General features: G+C 53.5%; 2 protein-coding genes across 23 annotated transcripts in view; one reads left to right on the forward strand and one right to left on the reverse strand.

Annotated features, from left to right (window-relative positions):
• Positions 1-14,939, reverse strand: part of LOC149914770 (RANBP2-like and GRIP domain-containing protein 8) — a 149,087-nt gene that overhangs the window by 120,837 nt on the left and 13,311 nt on the right. For 4 of the 20 annotated variants that reach the window (XR_016460109.1, XR_016460106.1, XR_016460107.1 and 1 more), the window contains 2 exons: positions 14,767-14,843; positions 13,862-14,054 (listed from right to left, as the gene is read on the reverse strand). The exons of the other annotated variants lie outside the window; for them this stretch is intronic. The gene's annotated coding sequence lies outside the window, so the exon portion shown is untranslated. Of the gene's footprint in view, positions 1-13,861; positions 14,055-14,766; positions 14,844-14,939 lie in introns of those variants that run through there. 20 annotated transcript variants of the gene reach the window in all.
• LOC149914776 (zinc finger CCCH domain-containing protein 11A-like) lies at positions 73-7,364 on the forward strand. 3 transcript variants are annotated; one of them, XM_090125575.1, is made up of 9 exons: positions 73-1,558; positions 3,000-3,771; positions 4,113-4,320; positions 4,962-5,085; positions 5,563-5,625; positions 5,871-5,957; positions 6,247-6,585; positions 6,892-6,968; positions 7,090-7,364. In XM_090125575.1, the coding sequence occupies exons 3-9, from the start codon at positions 4,267-4,269 to the stop codon at positions 7,144-7,146; spliced, it is 801 nt and encodes a 266-aa protein (XP_089981701.1). In that variant the 5' UTR covers positions 73-1,558; positions 3,000-3,771; positions 4,113-4,266; the 3' UTR covers positions 7,147-7,364. The 3 variants fall into 3 exon arrangements, with proteins under 3 accessions (XP_089981701.1, XP_089981698.1, XP_089981700.1); XM_090125572.1 differs by lacking the exon at positions 73-1,558 and having other exon boundaries at positions 2,344-3,771; XM_090125574.1 differs by lacking the exon at positions 73-1,558 and having other exon boundaries at positions 2,346-3,771; positions 4,205-4,320.

Below are 14,939 nucleotides of genomic sequence, written 5' to 3' on the forward strand. Positions count from 1 at the left end.
GTGCCGGGAAAGCGGCGCTCCGCCGCCCCGCGTCCCCGCCGCCGCCCGCCCCGCGCCTCGGGGCCCCGTCCGTCCCGCGTCAGAACGGAGCCGTCCTCCGGAGTCGGCGTCGCGGCGGGGCGCCGCCGGCTGAGAACCGGCGGCTGACTGCGAGCGGCGGGACGCCCGGTGTCCGGGAGCGGCTCCTGGCCGAGCCGGGCAGCCCCGAAAGAGAGGGACCGACCCCGCCGATCGAGACGCGTTCGAGCCCGGCAGAGTCGGGCGGCCGCCTTCGGTTCCGGCTCGGCTCGGCTCGAACGGTCAGCAGCGCCGTGCTGAGCCGCTGCCCCGCAGGCGGAGGACTCGACTGCCGTTTTCTGTATTCACGTCTGTCCGAGAAGAAAGCTGGCGGCGCTGGCGCTGACCAGGGAGAGGGAGGCCGGGGGCCGGAAAGCTCTCGGGCTGCGGCTCCAGGGCAGGCAGAGGAAGTCACGGCGCTTTGCTGCTGAGTTCGTTACCCGACGAAGCCCGACGCGGGGGGGCTGGGCAGACAGTCTTGCCAAAGAGGCCCGTGCTACAGCAAGATTGACAGCACGACGCCTTTTGTTCCCCTTGAGCCCTGGGCAGGCTTCGGGACGAAAACCAAGAGGAGAAAGAGGGCAGCGGCTGTTCCCCCGGACTGCTCCGTACATTGGTTTACTCCGTGCTAGAAAGGCTGGAGATGCTTGCAGCAGCTCTGGACGCCTCACTCGTGGGATGGATGCATTGCTGTGCAACTTCCCCATGGCTGGGAGAGGTTCTTCAGATCCTCCCTGCAAACGGGGCTCCCCAGTGACTGCGGATCTGGCTGATGGTAAAGTGCTGGGGCTATTGGTCGTGGATCTTTCTTCACCACTGTGCTCACGTGGCAATGAGTAGGCCCACTGCCTTGCTTATTCCCTTTACTGCTAAGCTTCTCTTTTGGCTATAGACGCTGCCAATATGACTTTGGTTTTATTTTGTCATAGGCAGTAAAATAAGCCTATCCCAAAGACGTTGGTGTCTTTGTTGCAGCTGTTGAGCCCACCGATTGGCACAGCAGCATTAACACATGATGGGCACGTAACTTGGACATCAGGAACGTGACTTCAAAGGCTTCAAAGCATCGGGAATGTCTCCTTTGGAGAGAGACTGAGAGGTTTGGGCTTGTTGAGCCCGGAGAACAGAAGGCTCATGGGAGACCGTGTGGCTGCCTTTCAGTACACGGGGCCTCACAGATCACCCTTGCTGAGGGTGAGCACTATTCCCTCATCGAGGACATTGATGAAGATGTTGAACAAGACCGGACCCAGCACCGACCCCTGAGGAACACCGCTGGTTACAGGTCTCCAACCGGACTCTGCACCGCCAACGACGACCCTCTGCACTCTGCCAGTCAGCCAGTTCTCAACCCACCTCACTGTCCACTCATCTGTCCACACTTCCTCAGCTTTGTCATAAGGATGTTGTGGGAGACGGTATCAAACGCCTTGCTGAAAGCAAGGTAGACTACATGCACTACATCCACCCAGCCAGTGACAACATTGTAGAAGGCTACCAGGTTGGTCAAGCATGCCCTCCCCCTGGTGAACCCTTGCTGATTACTCCTGATAACCTCCTTTTCTTCCAGTTGTCTGGAGATGGCATCCAGCACAAGCTGTTCCATCACCTTTCCAGGGACAGAGGTGTGCCCAGGTGGCCAAGAGGGCCAACAGCATCTTGCATTAGAAATAGCGTGGCCAGCAGGAGCAGGGAGGGAATCATCCCCCTGTACTCAGCCCTGGTGAGGCCACGCATTGAGCACTGTGTTCAGTTTTGGGCCGCTCACTACAAAAAAAGACATTGAGGCCCTGGAACGTGTCTACAACTTCCTGAATGGAGGCTGTGATGAGGAGGGGTTTGGCCTCTTCTCCCAGGCAACAAACAGGACCCGAGCAAATGGCCATAAGTTGTACCAGAGGAGGTTTAGGTTAGACATAAGGAAGAACTTGTTCTCTCAGAGAGGAGCCAGGCACTGGAATGGCTGCCCAGGGAGGTGGTGGAGTCGCCGTCCCTGGCAGTGTTCAAGAGGCATCTGGATTAGTTACAGGATATGGTTTAGTGCTTGTGGTAGCAATGGTGATGGAAGGATGGTTTTTTCTCCTTTCCTTTTTCTTCTTTTCTTCCCTTCCTTTCCTTTTTTTCCTTTTTTCATTTTGTTTTCTGTTTTCCATCTTTTCTTTCCCTCTCCCCTTTTCTTTCCCTCTCCCCTTTTCTTTCCCTCTCCCCTTTTCTTTCCCTCTCCCCTTTTCTTTCCCTCTCCCCTTTTCTTTCCCTCTCCCCTTTTCTTTCCCTCTCCCCTTTTCTTTCCCTCTCCCCTTTTCTTTCCCTCTCCCCTTTTCTTTCCCTCTCCCCTTTTCTTTCCCTCTCCCCTTTTCTTTCCCTCTCCCCTTTTCTTTCCCTCTCCCCTTTTCTTTCCCTCCCCCCTTTTCTTTCCCTCTCCCCTTTTCTTTCCGTCTCTTTTCATCTCTTCCCCTTTCTTTCCTTTTTTCATTTCTTTTGATTCATTTTGTTTAGTACTTTCTTACTTTTCATCTTTTAGATTCCTTTCTAAAAGAAAAGATAGAATGGGAGACAATAATTAAAGAAACAAAACCTGCTTTGAAAGCCATGGGGCCGGATGGATTGAACCTTGGGGTGCTGAGGGGGTTGGCAGACGTGGCTGCCAAGCCGCTCTCCATCATCCTTCAGCAGTCCTGGCTAATTGGGGATGTGTCCTGGCTGTCCCTGAACGTGTTTAAAGAGCTCTGGATGTGGTGCTCAGGGACATGATTGAGTGGTGGGTTGTTAGAGTTAGGGGAGTATGGTCAGGTTGCGGTTGGACTCGATGATCTTTCAGGTCTTTTCCAACCTGATCCATTCTATGATTCTATGGATTTAACAGCAGCGTTCTTGTGGGAGCTGCACTGAGACTTGCAGTGTCTCTGGGTCCCCAGAATTACTTTCTCCAAGCTGATTCGTAGGTGCTGGCACTTCTTTAAAGCAAGAGCAGCTGCTGATGGGAGGAAGGTAGTTCCGGCTCATGAGCTCCGCAGCATCTCCCAGGATGGTACCAGAGGAGGCAGGAATGATATTGCAGAAGATGAGAAGCTCTCCAGCAGGAAGCCAGAAACCCTGCGGGAGAGTCAGAGCACGTGTGGATGCCCAGGAGGTAATGCAGCCCCAGTATTTGAGAAGCGCGTGGCCATGGAGCTGCGGCCCAAGAACAGAGCTATTCCGCCTTTGCAGAATAGCTGGCATCCCAAGAAGGACTCGTCTGTCCTTGTAAAAAGCAGGGGGAGGGCACGTCCAAATGCTTGCTGGTTGCTTGGGAGCTCAAATCCTCCAAGCTGGAGGCAGCGTGGGGGTAACATCTCCTTGGTCCGATCGTGCAGCACCTGAGCAAGAACTGGCTGCACGAGGGTCATCTTAATTTCTCTGTTCTTTTACTTAAATAAACCCGTTGGGAGACCGTGGTGTTGGTTTCCTAAAATTTGGATCTGGGAGGTGAGCACGCCCTTTGCTTATGATGGAAGCACAGAAGTGATGCGGGCACTCGCTGAGGTCACAGTCATCGCCGAGGTGGGAGCATTTGTGGCACAGCCGGTGAGCAGAGCTGGTGCTCTGGTGAGCGTGCTGCACGCAGAGACTGAGCTGTGAGCTTTCCTTGAGAGATCACCCTGCGAGAGCCCGTCGGAAGCACCGCTGCGGCGTGTGCGTGAGCTGGGCACAGCTCAGGCTGAGCAGGCCGAGCAGGTGAGCTGGGTTTGGTGCTGGGTGGTTGCCGGGAGGTGTCTCAGCAGGAAAGCTGGGCTGGGGTGGGCACGCTGCATCAGCCCTCGTCCCGGCTGGCGGTGAGACAGAGGGAGTTTTCTTCAGGACAGCAACACCAGCCATGTGCTTCAAGGCGCGTAACTATTGAGGAGATGGAGAACGCTTGCTATCAGAAATCATGGCAGCTGTACAGGAGCTGGGTGTATTTTGGGGACAGTCCTTGTAACCAGCTGGTTTCGAGACATTGCCCTGCCCGAGAGTCTAAACTGCACAGCAGAAGAATGCTGGGAAAATGCTTCTTCCTCACTGTTTTTCACTTGCAGGTTCTTTCCTTAGGGTTCCTTTTTCCTTTCCAAAAGGAGATTTTGGGGATCGAGGCACTTGAAGAGAGAGTGAAGCCAGCTCTTTCCAACAGTGCGGGCAGTCCCTGTGGAGAGGACCCCGGGAACTTGAGCTTCCCCTGAGACGTTCCCCAGCATGTCTCAGCAGGGAGACGGACGCAGTTCCCATCGCTGCTTTGCATGTGGAAAGGTATGGCTGGGTTTCTTTCGCTTGGGTTTCTCCTTTCTCTGGTTTTGGAGCGGAAGGGGTGGAGCAGGGGGAGCCCTGCTGGTCCTTTGTTAGCTCAGTAAGCGGCTGGGTTGTGCACTTGCAGCAACAGGACAGCATTGCCAGGCTCCTTAACCTGCTGGGGCAGGGTGGGAGCAGAGAGCGGGCACTGCCCTCCTGCCAGCTGCGCCTGGTTATGGTTTGCCAGCTGCCCTGGGTTTCTGCTGAGAAGTTTGTTCTAGCTGCCTGCAGTAGTAAAGGGTGGGGAAGAAATAGTGGTGAAGAGCTAAGGCTGTGTACGGTAATTTTGCATGGGTTGAACTGTGGCACCTGAAGTCACTGTTTCCCTCGGAATAATGCTGGTGTTTGCAGGTGTGTTGGTTTAACCCCCCGAAGTGATGTCTGAGAGCGCCCGTCTTCTCCACCTGAACGATGAGAAAGCTGGATATGCCCAGAAATTGCAGCGCGTGCAAATGTTGTGAATGCGCTCCCAAATGTTTCCGTTAGTGATAACTAACGTCTCAGCACTCTGATACCCATCTCTGGCACCATCTGGAACGCTGCATCTCTTTGCAAACGTTGGGTGCCCGTTTCCATGGCCCTTCCTTTATTTCTCTCCTCAGAAGCAGCGCGGCGCGGTTCCCTGTGCTAGGGAGCAGCACCCAGCAGGCTGCCAGAGAACCAACAGCGCCTTGCAGCGCACAGAGGGACGCGATGGGGACGGACCATCCTTAGCACCACGCAAAAGTGAGTCTCTGCAGTCCTCTGTCATGAAGTATGGAAGAATGCATTTTAAGTATTACTTCTGAGCGGTGCAGCACTGCAGGGATGTCCGGTAACCATGGTGGAAGCATTAGAGAGGCCAACAGCAACAGATGGCAGCAGTGAGACAGAAGTGTGTGTGTAAGTGGTGGTGCTCAGAGCTGAGTGCATTCCCTGTAGGGACAAAAAATCCGTGCCTCGACTTTTGCAGCTGATAGCGTTTTGTGTGCTGACGCAGCTTTGCTCTGCAGCATGCAGAGCTGTCAGGCAGACTGGGGTTCCTCTGCTGCCACCTGAGCGGGAATGAGAGCAGTAGTGCTTTGTGCAAGCGCACTGCAGTTTAAAGATCAGTTTCTGTTCTGGCTGTAGAAGAGTGTCTTTTGGTTTTTGTGGTGGACGTGGGCTAACAGGACAGTGCTGCTCCTGGTGTCTGTGAAATCAACACACAATCTGTTGTTGTAGGGACGGAGCCTGCGCGTCCATGGAATGGTGCTGGGCTTGGGGGGAAACGGAAAGCCTCCCCAGGTAAGAAGCTCTTGTGAGCTGTGGTGTGGGTACCTGCCTCTAAATAGGGCTGCATGAAGGGCTGTGTGGGATGGAGGAGAAAAGAAGGGGCACTGCAGATCTGTGCTGACTGCAGAAATGGCACAGCGTTGTAGCAGCAGAAAGGCCAATTGAAGAAACTACGCTTGAGGAGTTTGTGGTTGGCTGTGCTAAAATGCTCCTCCAAAGAGATGCTCTTCATGTCTTTCTTGTTTCCTTTCTGACAGAAGCTGATGCAAGCAGGCTTGCAGTGAAGCGCAGCCTTGCAGGAAGCCAGGGGAGGAGCATGGAGCGTGGCACAGCCCCCAAGAGAGGTACAGACACACAGCAGCATCTGGGTTTGGTGCACTGTCTTTCTAGTTAGGCTTTCTGTCTGTCCTTTCCTGGGACTGCTGTCGTTGCGTGTTGCTTGAGATCTTAATCCCTGGGGATTACAGTTGCCTTTCCTGTCCCAATTGGAAATGGCCCACAGTTCAGCCAAGATCCCAAGGTCCATTGCTGTGAACACTCGAGAGTTCCTAGCATTGTGGCCCATTTTGCAGACCGAAGGCAGTGTGTGACTCTCTTTTAATCTTGCTGCTTCCCCTTGCTTGATTTGAACAGGGAGAGGTGCTGAGCCAAACGGCAAGATGTACGCGAAAGCTCCTCTCCAGGCTCCAGGAGGGCTTCCTGGAACAGCAGGTCCCAGCAGAGGGGAAAGACCTTCCCCTGCAGTTGACAACCACTCCCTCTCCAAGACCATGGCTGCAAGAAAGCGCAAGGGAGTGGAGGAAGAGGAGCAAAAAGCAGAGCTGTGGCCTGCCAAGAAACAAGTGAAGGTGGAGCGCGATGGGGAGAAGGCTCAGAGCCCACATCAGAGCAGAGGCGGTGTGCCAGCTCCAGCAACACACCCTGGGCCTGCCCCAGCGCCGACTGAGCGGTTCCGGACCTCAAAGCGAAGAGGTAGGAAGGTGCTGCAGCTGCCCTGGTGAGGTGCTTCCCTTATCAGGTGCATGGAGTTTGCTTAGGATTTGCTTTGCTTTCTCCTTCTCTCTGCGGAGAGGGGAAAAGAGTAGAAGGCTGCCGAGTCCAATGGCAAGGAAGTGCCAGAAAGTGTAACCCTCTCTTTTCCCATGAAATCCATGACGGCCTTCTGCTTGTCCCACTGGAAATACCCTTCCTTGAGAGGCTTCCTAGCCTGTTTTCATGTACCCATGTTTCCGCGGTTTTGCTGTTGACAAACTGAATTTCTCTCCTCTTTCTCTATAGCAAGACGACAACGACAAAAAGAGAGGAGAGCAGAAATGAAGAAGGCTGCTCTGAGAGCTGCCGCTGCACGTGCAGAGGTGAGTCCTCGGTGAGCACAGACACGGCTCTTGTTGTTCTCTGTCTGTCAGACGTGAAGGGGATTGTAGAATGCTGGGGGAAGCGGTGTCCTACTTTGACGCTCGCTTTCTTTCTTTCCAGTCCTCCACAATGAACAGCCTTGTGGAGATGATGGAGAAGCTGCAGCTGAAGGACTGAGTGGAGGAGCATCAGAAGGCAGCGGCTTCGTGGCAGCAGCCCAACTTGGCACTCTGGTTGCAGTCCATCAATAAACAATTGGAGCTTTGTATTCACAAAGAGCGCACGGCCTGATTTGTCCAGTGGCACTCAGTGAGCTGCTGCACCACCTCCTCGTTATTCCACTCGCGGCGCTGGGTCAGAACTCCCACATCTCCATCAGGGGATGCTGCAGGTTATAGAAGCAATGGACGCACCAGTCCTTGGCCCTGCCCATAAACGCACTGCCTGCAAAGCACGTGCACAGAACTGCAAGTAGCACGGCCTGAGCACAGGCGCGCTGAGTTAGAGAACAGCTGTCTCGAGCTGTCTGAGTTTCTCAGGGCAGCACTGAGCAGAAGTGAGCGTGTGCCCCTCACCCTGCAGGCGTCTCTGTTGGGGGAAGAGAGGCTCCTGATCCCAGAAGGCAGAGGTGTTCTCCTGACTTCTCTGCAGTGCTACCTTGCCTCATTGTCCCCCCTCTCTTCAGCCGTTTTGATGCTACTTTTCATCCTTTGGGCAGAGCTTGAGTCACTCTCATCATCGCACAGCTTTGTACTGAGCGGTGTGGAATTTTCTGGCTTTGCTCTTAAAAGCCTAGGCTGAAAACTGCAGCGTGCATGCTTAGTTTACATGGGGACATGGGGGGGGACATCCCCTAACCCCCATTATCGAAAAATAAACCTTAATTGCAAAAGTGAGGGGTGTCAACCCCCGACCCATGGGAACAAAGTGGTCCGTGGGGGTGACACTGTGGGGGTGTCCCCATCTCCAGTACGTGACACCACCAGGGTGCCATGAAGGTGTCCCCAACTTTGGTGGTGTGACAGCACGATGCTGTGTCCCCACTTCTCCAGGAAGTCCTCCAGCTGGTTACAGTGTCCCCAGCTTCAGCTCAACGTCCCCAGGGGGTCCCTTTGTCCCCTCTGCATGACGGTGACACCCGATGCTGGCTGCCGAACGCGACACCCGATGACGATGACACCGCGTCACGGCTGTGCCACGCTGGTGTCACACAGTCCCCTCTGGTGGTGGCACAGAGTTCACCACCGTGCGTGTCCCCATCCTCATGTCAGACGATGGTGACAGCGCCAGAGGACTCCAGTGTCACCAGGTCCAGCTCTAGGCGGGCCTGGAGGGGTGACAAAGAACAGTGAGAGGCTCAGTGACAGCATGGTGACAACACAGAGCTGCCTGTGCCTGGCCCCATGCGGTGGTCAGAGTACAGGGAATGGTGTCACCCGATAGATGGTGGCACACAAGTGATGGTGACACCAGATGACGGTAACAACAGTGACAGCCAGGGATGGGGACGCTGCGTCACGGCTGTTCCACATCGAGGTCACCCTGTGTCACGGTGTCACCCGAAGACAGTGACACTCAACGACTCCCAGTGGCATCCAGTGAAGGGAAGCACCAACAATGGTGACACCACCGACCCCATGTCACACCCACAGCAGACCCCACATGTCCCCCGACTGTCCCCAGCCCCCCTCCCTGTACACTCCTCGTCACCTCTTCAATGAGGATGGCACCGCTCTGCAGTTGTGCCAGTCCTCTTCTTGGTTGCAAGTGTCCCATTTGGTTTTGTCATCCAGTATTTTTGGGAGAAAACGTGTGGTAGTTCTAAGAGAAGGGGTATTTCTGGGAGAAAATATCCTCTTTTTGGAAGAGAAGGTGAAATTTACCACTGAAATGTGGTATTTCTGGGAGAAAATGACATACTTGAGGGAGAGAACTCGGAAATGGTGGGAGAGAATGTCTTCTATTCGAGAGCAACTGTGACATTTTTGGTGTGACGACTGGTCCTTTGGGGAGAAAATATGGTAAATATGGGAGAAAATGTCCTCTTGAGGAGTGTCAAGTAGTACTTTTGAGAGAAAATGTCAGGTATTTCTCAGAAAACTGCTGTTTCTGGGAGATAGTAGCATCCTTGGTTGGAAAATGACAGGTGTTTGTGAGAAAGCTGGTATTTTGGGAAAAAAGGCCGTATTTTTAAGACGAAGCTGGTATTTCTGGGGGAATATGTCCCGTCTTTGGGAGAAAAGTGGTCTATCTTGGAGAAAATGTCGTGTATTTGGGAGAAAAACTGGTCTATCTGGAAGAAACTGCCATTTTTCTGGGAGTAAGTGTGATCCTGAGGAGCGTCAAGTAGTATTCTTGGGATGAAACGTGAGGTATTTCTAAGCGTAGTGGTATTTCTGGGAGAAAATGTCTTGTTTTGGGGGGAAAAGATCACATGTATGTGAGAAAGCTGGTATTTCTGGGAGTAAACGCCATATTTTTAGGAAAAAATGGGTATTTCCCAGATAATCGGTCACATAGTTGGAGAAAAGTGGTCTATCTGGGAGAAAATGTCCTTGTTTTTTGGTGGAAGAGATCATGTGTAGGGGACTAAAATAGTGTTCCCGGATGAAAATGTCACGTATCTGTGAGAAAAGTGGTATCTGTGGGTCACAGTGCTGTTCCCCAGGGGTCGGTGCTGGGGCCTGTCCTCCTCAAGATCTTTCTTGATGAGCTGAGGGCACTGAGTGCACCCTCGGGAAGTTTGCGGATGACACCAGGCTGGCTGGAAGTGTGGATCTGCCTGGGGGTAGCGAGGCCCCACAGAGGGATCTGGACAGGCTGGAGAGCTGGGCTGAAGCCAATGGGATGAGTTCCAACAAGGCCAAAGGCCAGGTCCTGCGCTTTGGCTGCAACAACCCCAGGCGACGCTACAGGCTGGGGGCGGAGCGGCTGGAAGATGCGTAGAGGAAGTGGACCTGGGGGTGTTGATGGATGCTGGGCTGAAATGAGCCAGCAGTGTGCCCGGGTGGCCAAGAAGGCCAATGGCATCCTGGCCTGCATCGGGAACGGTGTGGCCAGCAGGAACAGGGCAGTGATTGTCCCCCTGTCCTCAGCTCTGGTGAGGCTGCACCTCGAGTGCTGTGTCCACTTTTGGGCCCCTCACTGCCAGAAAGACATCGAGGCCCTGGAGCGGGTTCAAAGAAGGGCGCCAAGGCTGGCGAGGGGTCTGGAGCACAGAGCTCACGAGGAGCGGCTGAAGGAGCTGGGGTTGTTCAGTTGGAGAAGAGGAGGCTCAGGAAGACCTTACTGCTCTCTAGAACTACCTGAAGGGAGCTTGTAGTGAGCTGGGCTTCAGCCTCTTCTCTCATGTCACTAGTGCCGAAAAACGACGTTATAACCCACAAATATCAGTGTTCTCCCAAATACACGATGTTTTCTTCCGGAAAGATCACTTTTCAATCCTAAATATGACAATTTGTTCCAAAAATGCGATATTTTCTCCCGGAAATACAAGCATTCTCCAAAATCCATGATATTTTCTCCCAGAATGCCAGCTTTATCAGAGATATATGAAATTTTCTTCCAAAATTATGATATTTCCTCCCAGAAATATCAGTTTCCTTAGAAATACTTCACGTTTCCTCCAAAAAATACAACATTACAATACCCCCCCTTCCCCATAATGTGATACTTTCTCCAGGGAGTCACAGTTTTCTTAGAAATACCTCATGTTTTCTCCAAACAATATGACATTACAATCCTCAGTATGACATTTTCTCCCAAAAATAGGACATTTCCTCCCAGAAATACCAGTTATCTTTACAAAAATAGGACTGCAGCCATCGGAGATCTGCTGGAAGGACAGACGGCCAGCTCCAGGAGCTCCAGGAGGCTCCTGGAATGCAGCCATGGTCACTTTGTGCTCCGGGCGTTGGGCAGACCGACCAGAGGTGAAGCGTGGCTGGATCTGCTGCTCAGCAGTGCGGAGGAGATGATGAGTGAAAGGCGTTCAGGTTGGGGCAGCCTGGCTGCAGTGAGCACGGCTTGTGGGGTTGGTGATCCGAGGGATGTGGGCAAGGCAAGGAGTGGGGCAGGACCTGAGCTTTGGGACGGCGAGCTTTAAGCTTTCACGGGCTGATGGCCCAGATCTCTCGGGATCTGTCTGTAAAAACAAAGATGGTGAGCAAAGCTGGCTGCTCTTCAAGGCTGCCTTCCCTTCTGAGAGCACAAGAGCTCTCCGTCCCTCTGAATAGAAAGCAGAGGACGCAGGAAGCCCATCGGCTCGGCGCAGACCTGCTGGGCAGCTGGGGGCAAAGCAAGGAGCAACGAGCTCTGCTAACAGGCCGTGTCACCTGGAGCAATACAGGGCTAACAAACAGGCCGTGTCACCTGGGAAGAATACAGGGATGTCTGGACCTGCAGACGTGGGATCAGGAAACACAAGGCGCAGAACTGAACTTGGAGAGGGACGTGAAAAACAACAGGAAGACTTTCTACACGTGCATTGGCCAGAAGAGACAGGTCAAAGCAAGTGTGCCTCCTTTGTAAATGTAAAAGGAGAACTGCCTGCAACAGATGGAGAGAAGGCTGAGGTACAGAATGAGTTCTGTGCCTCGGTCTTCACTGGCAGCCAGGATTCCAGAGTTTGTCACGTCCCTGAGCCCTGCATCCATAAACCTCCAGGTGGGGACCGGGGTGGTAAATACCCCCTGCTGTGAAGGCAGAGCAGAGAGACTGCCTGATGAGATTGAACGTGTGCAAGTCTATGGAGCAGATAGATGGTGAGATGTGAGACTGAACGTGTACAAGTCTATGGGCAGGATGGCGTGCATCTCAGGGCTCTGAAGAAGCTGGCTGCCGAGCCGCTCTCCATCATATTTGAGAAGTCGTGGCTGTCAGGTGAGGTCCCGGATGCCTGGAGGAAGGGTCATGTCACTGCCGTTGGCAAGAAAGGGAGCAAGGAGGACACGGGAACTACAGGCCGGTGAGTCTCACCTCTGTGCCTGGGAAGATGATGGGACAGATCCTCCTGGATGACATGCTTGATCACATGAGGAGTGAGCGTGTGATCCGAGACAGCCAGCACGGCTTCAGCAGGGGAAGTCATGCTTAACCAATCTGGTGGCCTTCTGTGATGGAGTGACGGCATCGGTGGACAAGGGGAGGCTGACCGATGTCATTTCCCCGGACTTGAGCACGGCCTTTGACACGGTCCCCCACCACATCCTGATCTCCAAACCGGAGGGATGTGGATTTGATGGGTGGACCACTGGATGGATAAGGAATTGGTAGTAAGGCCGCAGACAAAGAGTGGTTATTAATGGCTCTATGTCCAGGTGAGGCCAGTAACGAGCGGCGTCCCCCAGGGGTCTGTCTTGGGACCGGTGCTCTTTAGCGTCTTTATCAATGACATGGATGGTGGAATCGGGTGCACCCTCAGCAAGTTTGCTGACGACACCAAGCTGAGTGGTGCGGTTGACACGGCTGAAGGAAGGGATGCCATTCGGAGGGACCTCGACAGGTTGGAAAGGCGGACCGGGGTGAACCTGATCAGGTCCTACACAGCACAGTGCAAGGTTTTGCACTTGGGCCGGAGGAATCCCAGGCATCCATACAGACTGGAAGGAGCGGTCCTTGAGAGCAGCCCCGTGGAGAAGGACCTGGGGATCCTGATAGATGAAAAGCTTAGCATGAGCCAGCAGCGTGCCCTTGCAGGTGGGAAAGCAAATGGGATCCTGGGCTCCATCAGAAGAGGGGTGGCCAGCAGGGACAGGGAGGTGATTGTCCCCCTCTACTCTGCTCTTGTGAGGCCCCATCTGCAGTACTGTGTCCAGATCTGGAGCCCTCAGTACAAGAAAGACAGGGAGCTGTTGGAGAGGGTCCAGAGGAGGGCCACAAAGATGATCAGGGGACTGGAGCACCTCCCTTATGAGGACAGGCTGAGGGAGCTGGGCTTGTTCAGCCTGGAGAAAAGAAGGCTGCGGGGTGACCTCATTGCAGCATTTCAGTACCTAAAGGGAGCCTACAAGCAGGAGGGAAGTCAACTCTTGGAAAGGGTAGAAAACTGCAGGACGAGGGGAAATGGTTTGAAGTTGAGTGAGGGAAGATTTAGGGTGGATGTCAGGGGGAAGTTCTTTACAGAGAGAGTGGTCAGGTGCTGGAACAGCTGCCCAGAGAGACTGTGGATGCCCCATCCATCCCTGGAGGTGTTCAAGGCCAGATTGGATGGGAACCTGGGCAGCCTGGTCTAGTGTGAAATGTGGAGGTTGGTGGCCCTGCATGTAGCAGGGGGGTTGGAGATTCATGATCCTTGAGGTCCCTTCCAACCCTGGCCATTCTGTGATTCTGCTATTCTGTGTCTTCTCCCTGATGCCAATTGGAAGTGATATCCTTTAGTCTTCAGTATAACAGACATTCTGTGACTGTGCTTGAAGACAGTCTCCCTTGAGCGTTTTAGTTGTGCTTGTTTAGTGCTCGTAAAACCAACTGTGCAAGTGCTGCTCTCCTCCCCGTTGTGAGGGGATTGCTGGCAGGAGCTAAGCAGTTCCCACAGGCACATCCAGCAAGGAGCTGCCGTGGCAGATGGGCAGGTGGAGCAGCTGTCTTCCAACCTGTCCACTGCAGCAGTTGGCATTCTGTAAGCTACTCTTCCCCAGTTTGCAGAACGAGTATCAAAAGTTGATACTCTTTTGTGAAAGAGTAAATGCGGGTTGAAAAAAGAGGCGATATGACATTCCTGACTGCAGATAAACAACAGCACAGATGCTGGTCACCGCCGCAGAAAAAGCTGGACTTGTTCATGAAGCAGCTTATCCATCTGTGTTGGGATTTTGTACAGCTGACCTCACCTGCCTCTCATTCCTTGCCATCGCCCCCTTTTTCTTCTAAGGTGAAAAAGACAGCCTTATTCTTTGTGAGTCCGTAATTGTGATCGTTTATTGATTGAGTACAACCAGGTAAGACATGGAGTGCCAAGTTGGGCGGCACTCGCAGCGCTGCCCTGTAACACCACACACTGCAGCTGCTGCCTTCTGATGTTCTTCCTCTCAGTCCTTCAGGTGCAGATTCCGCATCATTGCCACAGGGCTGTTCATTATAGAGGACTGGAAAAAAACAAAGCAAGTGTAGAAAAAGGACAGAAACAATCTAGGGAGACCTCACTAAGAAAGTCTGAACAGTAAACTTCCACAACAGCCCCATGCAGAACAGCAGGTTACTGCCATTCAGATCACTGACATTACTTCCCATAACACACAGCTTAGCTGCTGTCCCCTCCCTTCCCTACCTGAGCTGCATGCCCTTCCTTTTCCCTACCTGAGCTGCATGCCCTTCCTTTTCCCTACCTGAGCTGCATGCCCTTCCTTTTCCCTACCTGAGCTGCTTGCCCCTCCCTTCCCTACCTGAGCTGCTTGCCCCTCACCTCCTTTTTCTTGGTGCTCTTGCCTTTTCCTGCTACTCACTCCCAATCTCAACACTTGCCTGCTCTGCTTGCTGCTCTGACAAGTGTCTCTCAACTCTGCTCGCAGCTTCTCTCCTTCTGCATGCCCTTCTCTATTCCCTTCTCGTGCCCTTCAGGCTTCTGCTCCCCTTGCTGAGCAAGCCCATGCCTGGTAGCTCCCCTTCAACCTCCTCCGCCCTTTGCCTTTCTCCACACAGATGCTTGCTTCTGGCCAGCACTCCTGCCCAATGCCTAGCCCACAGCCCACATCTCTTGGGGAGACAGCAAGGTGGCCTGGAGCTACCCACACCTCCTCCCGGGCACGGCTTCTCAGCTTTGCTTCAAGCCCACAAAAAACCCCAAGGAGCTCCTCTTACCTTTGGGCTCAGCTTCTTCTCCTGCCGTGCAGCTCTTTTCCAGGCCGGGGCTCAGCTCTTCCCACACTCCACCATTCCTGCAAGGTTGCTTTCTCTCATTCACTGCCTTCCTTTGCTTTCCTTTGCTCTGCTACCCTTAGCTTCCCTACTTGCTTTCTCTACATTTACGTGCA

The sequence above is a fragment of the Phasianus colchicus genome, chromosome 27 (assembly GCF_987193195.1).
Source record: "Phasianus colchicus chromosome 27, bPhaCol1.hap1.1, whole genome shotgun sequence".
NCBI classification, from domain to species: Eukaryota; Metazoa; Chordata; class Aves; order Galliformes; family Phasianidae; genus Phasianus; species Phasianus colchicus.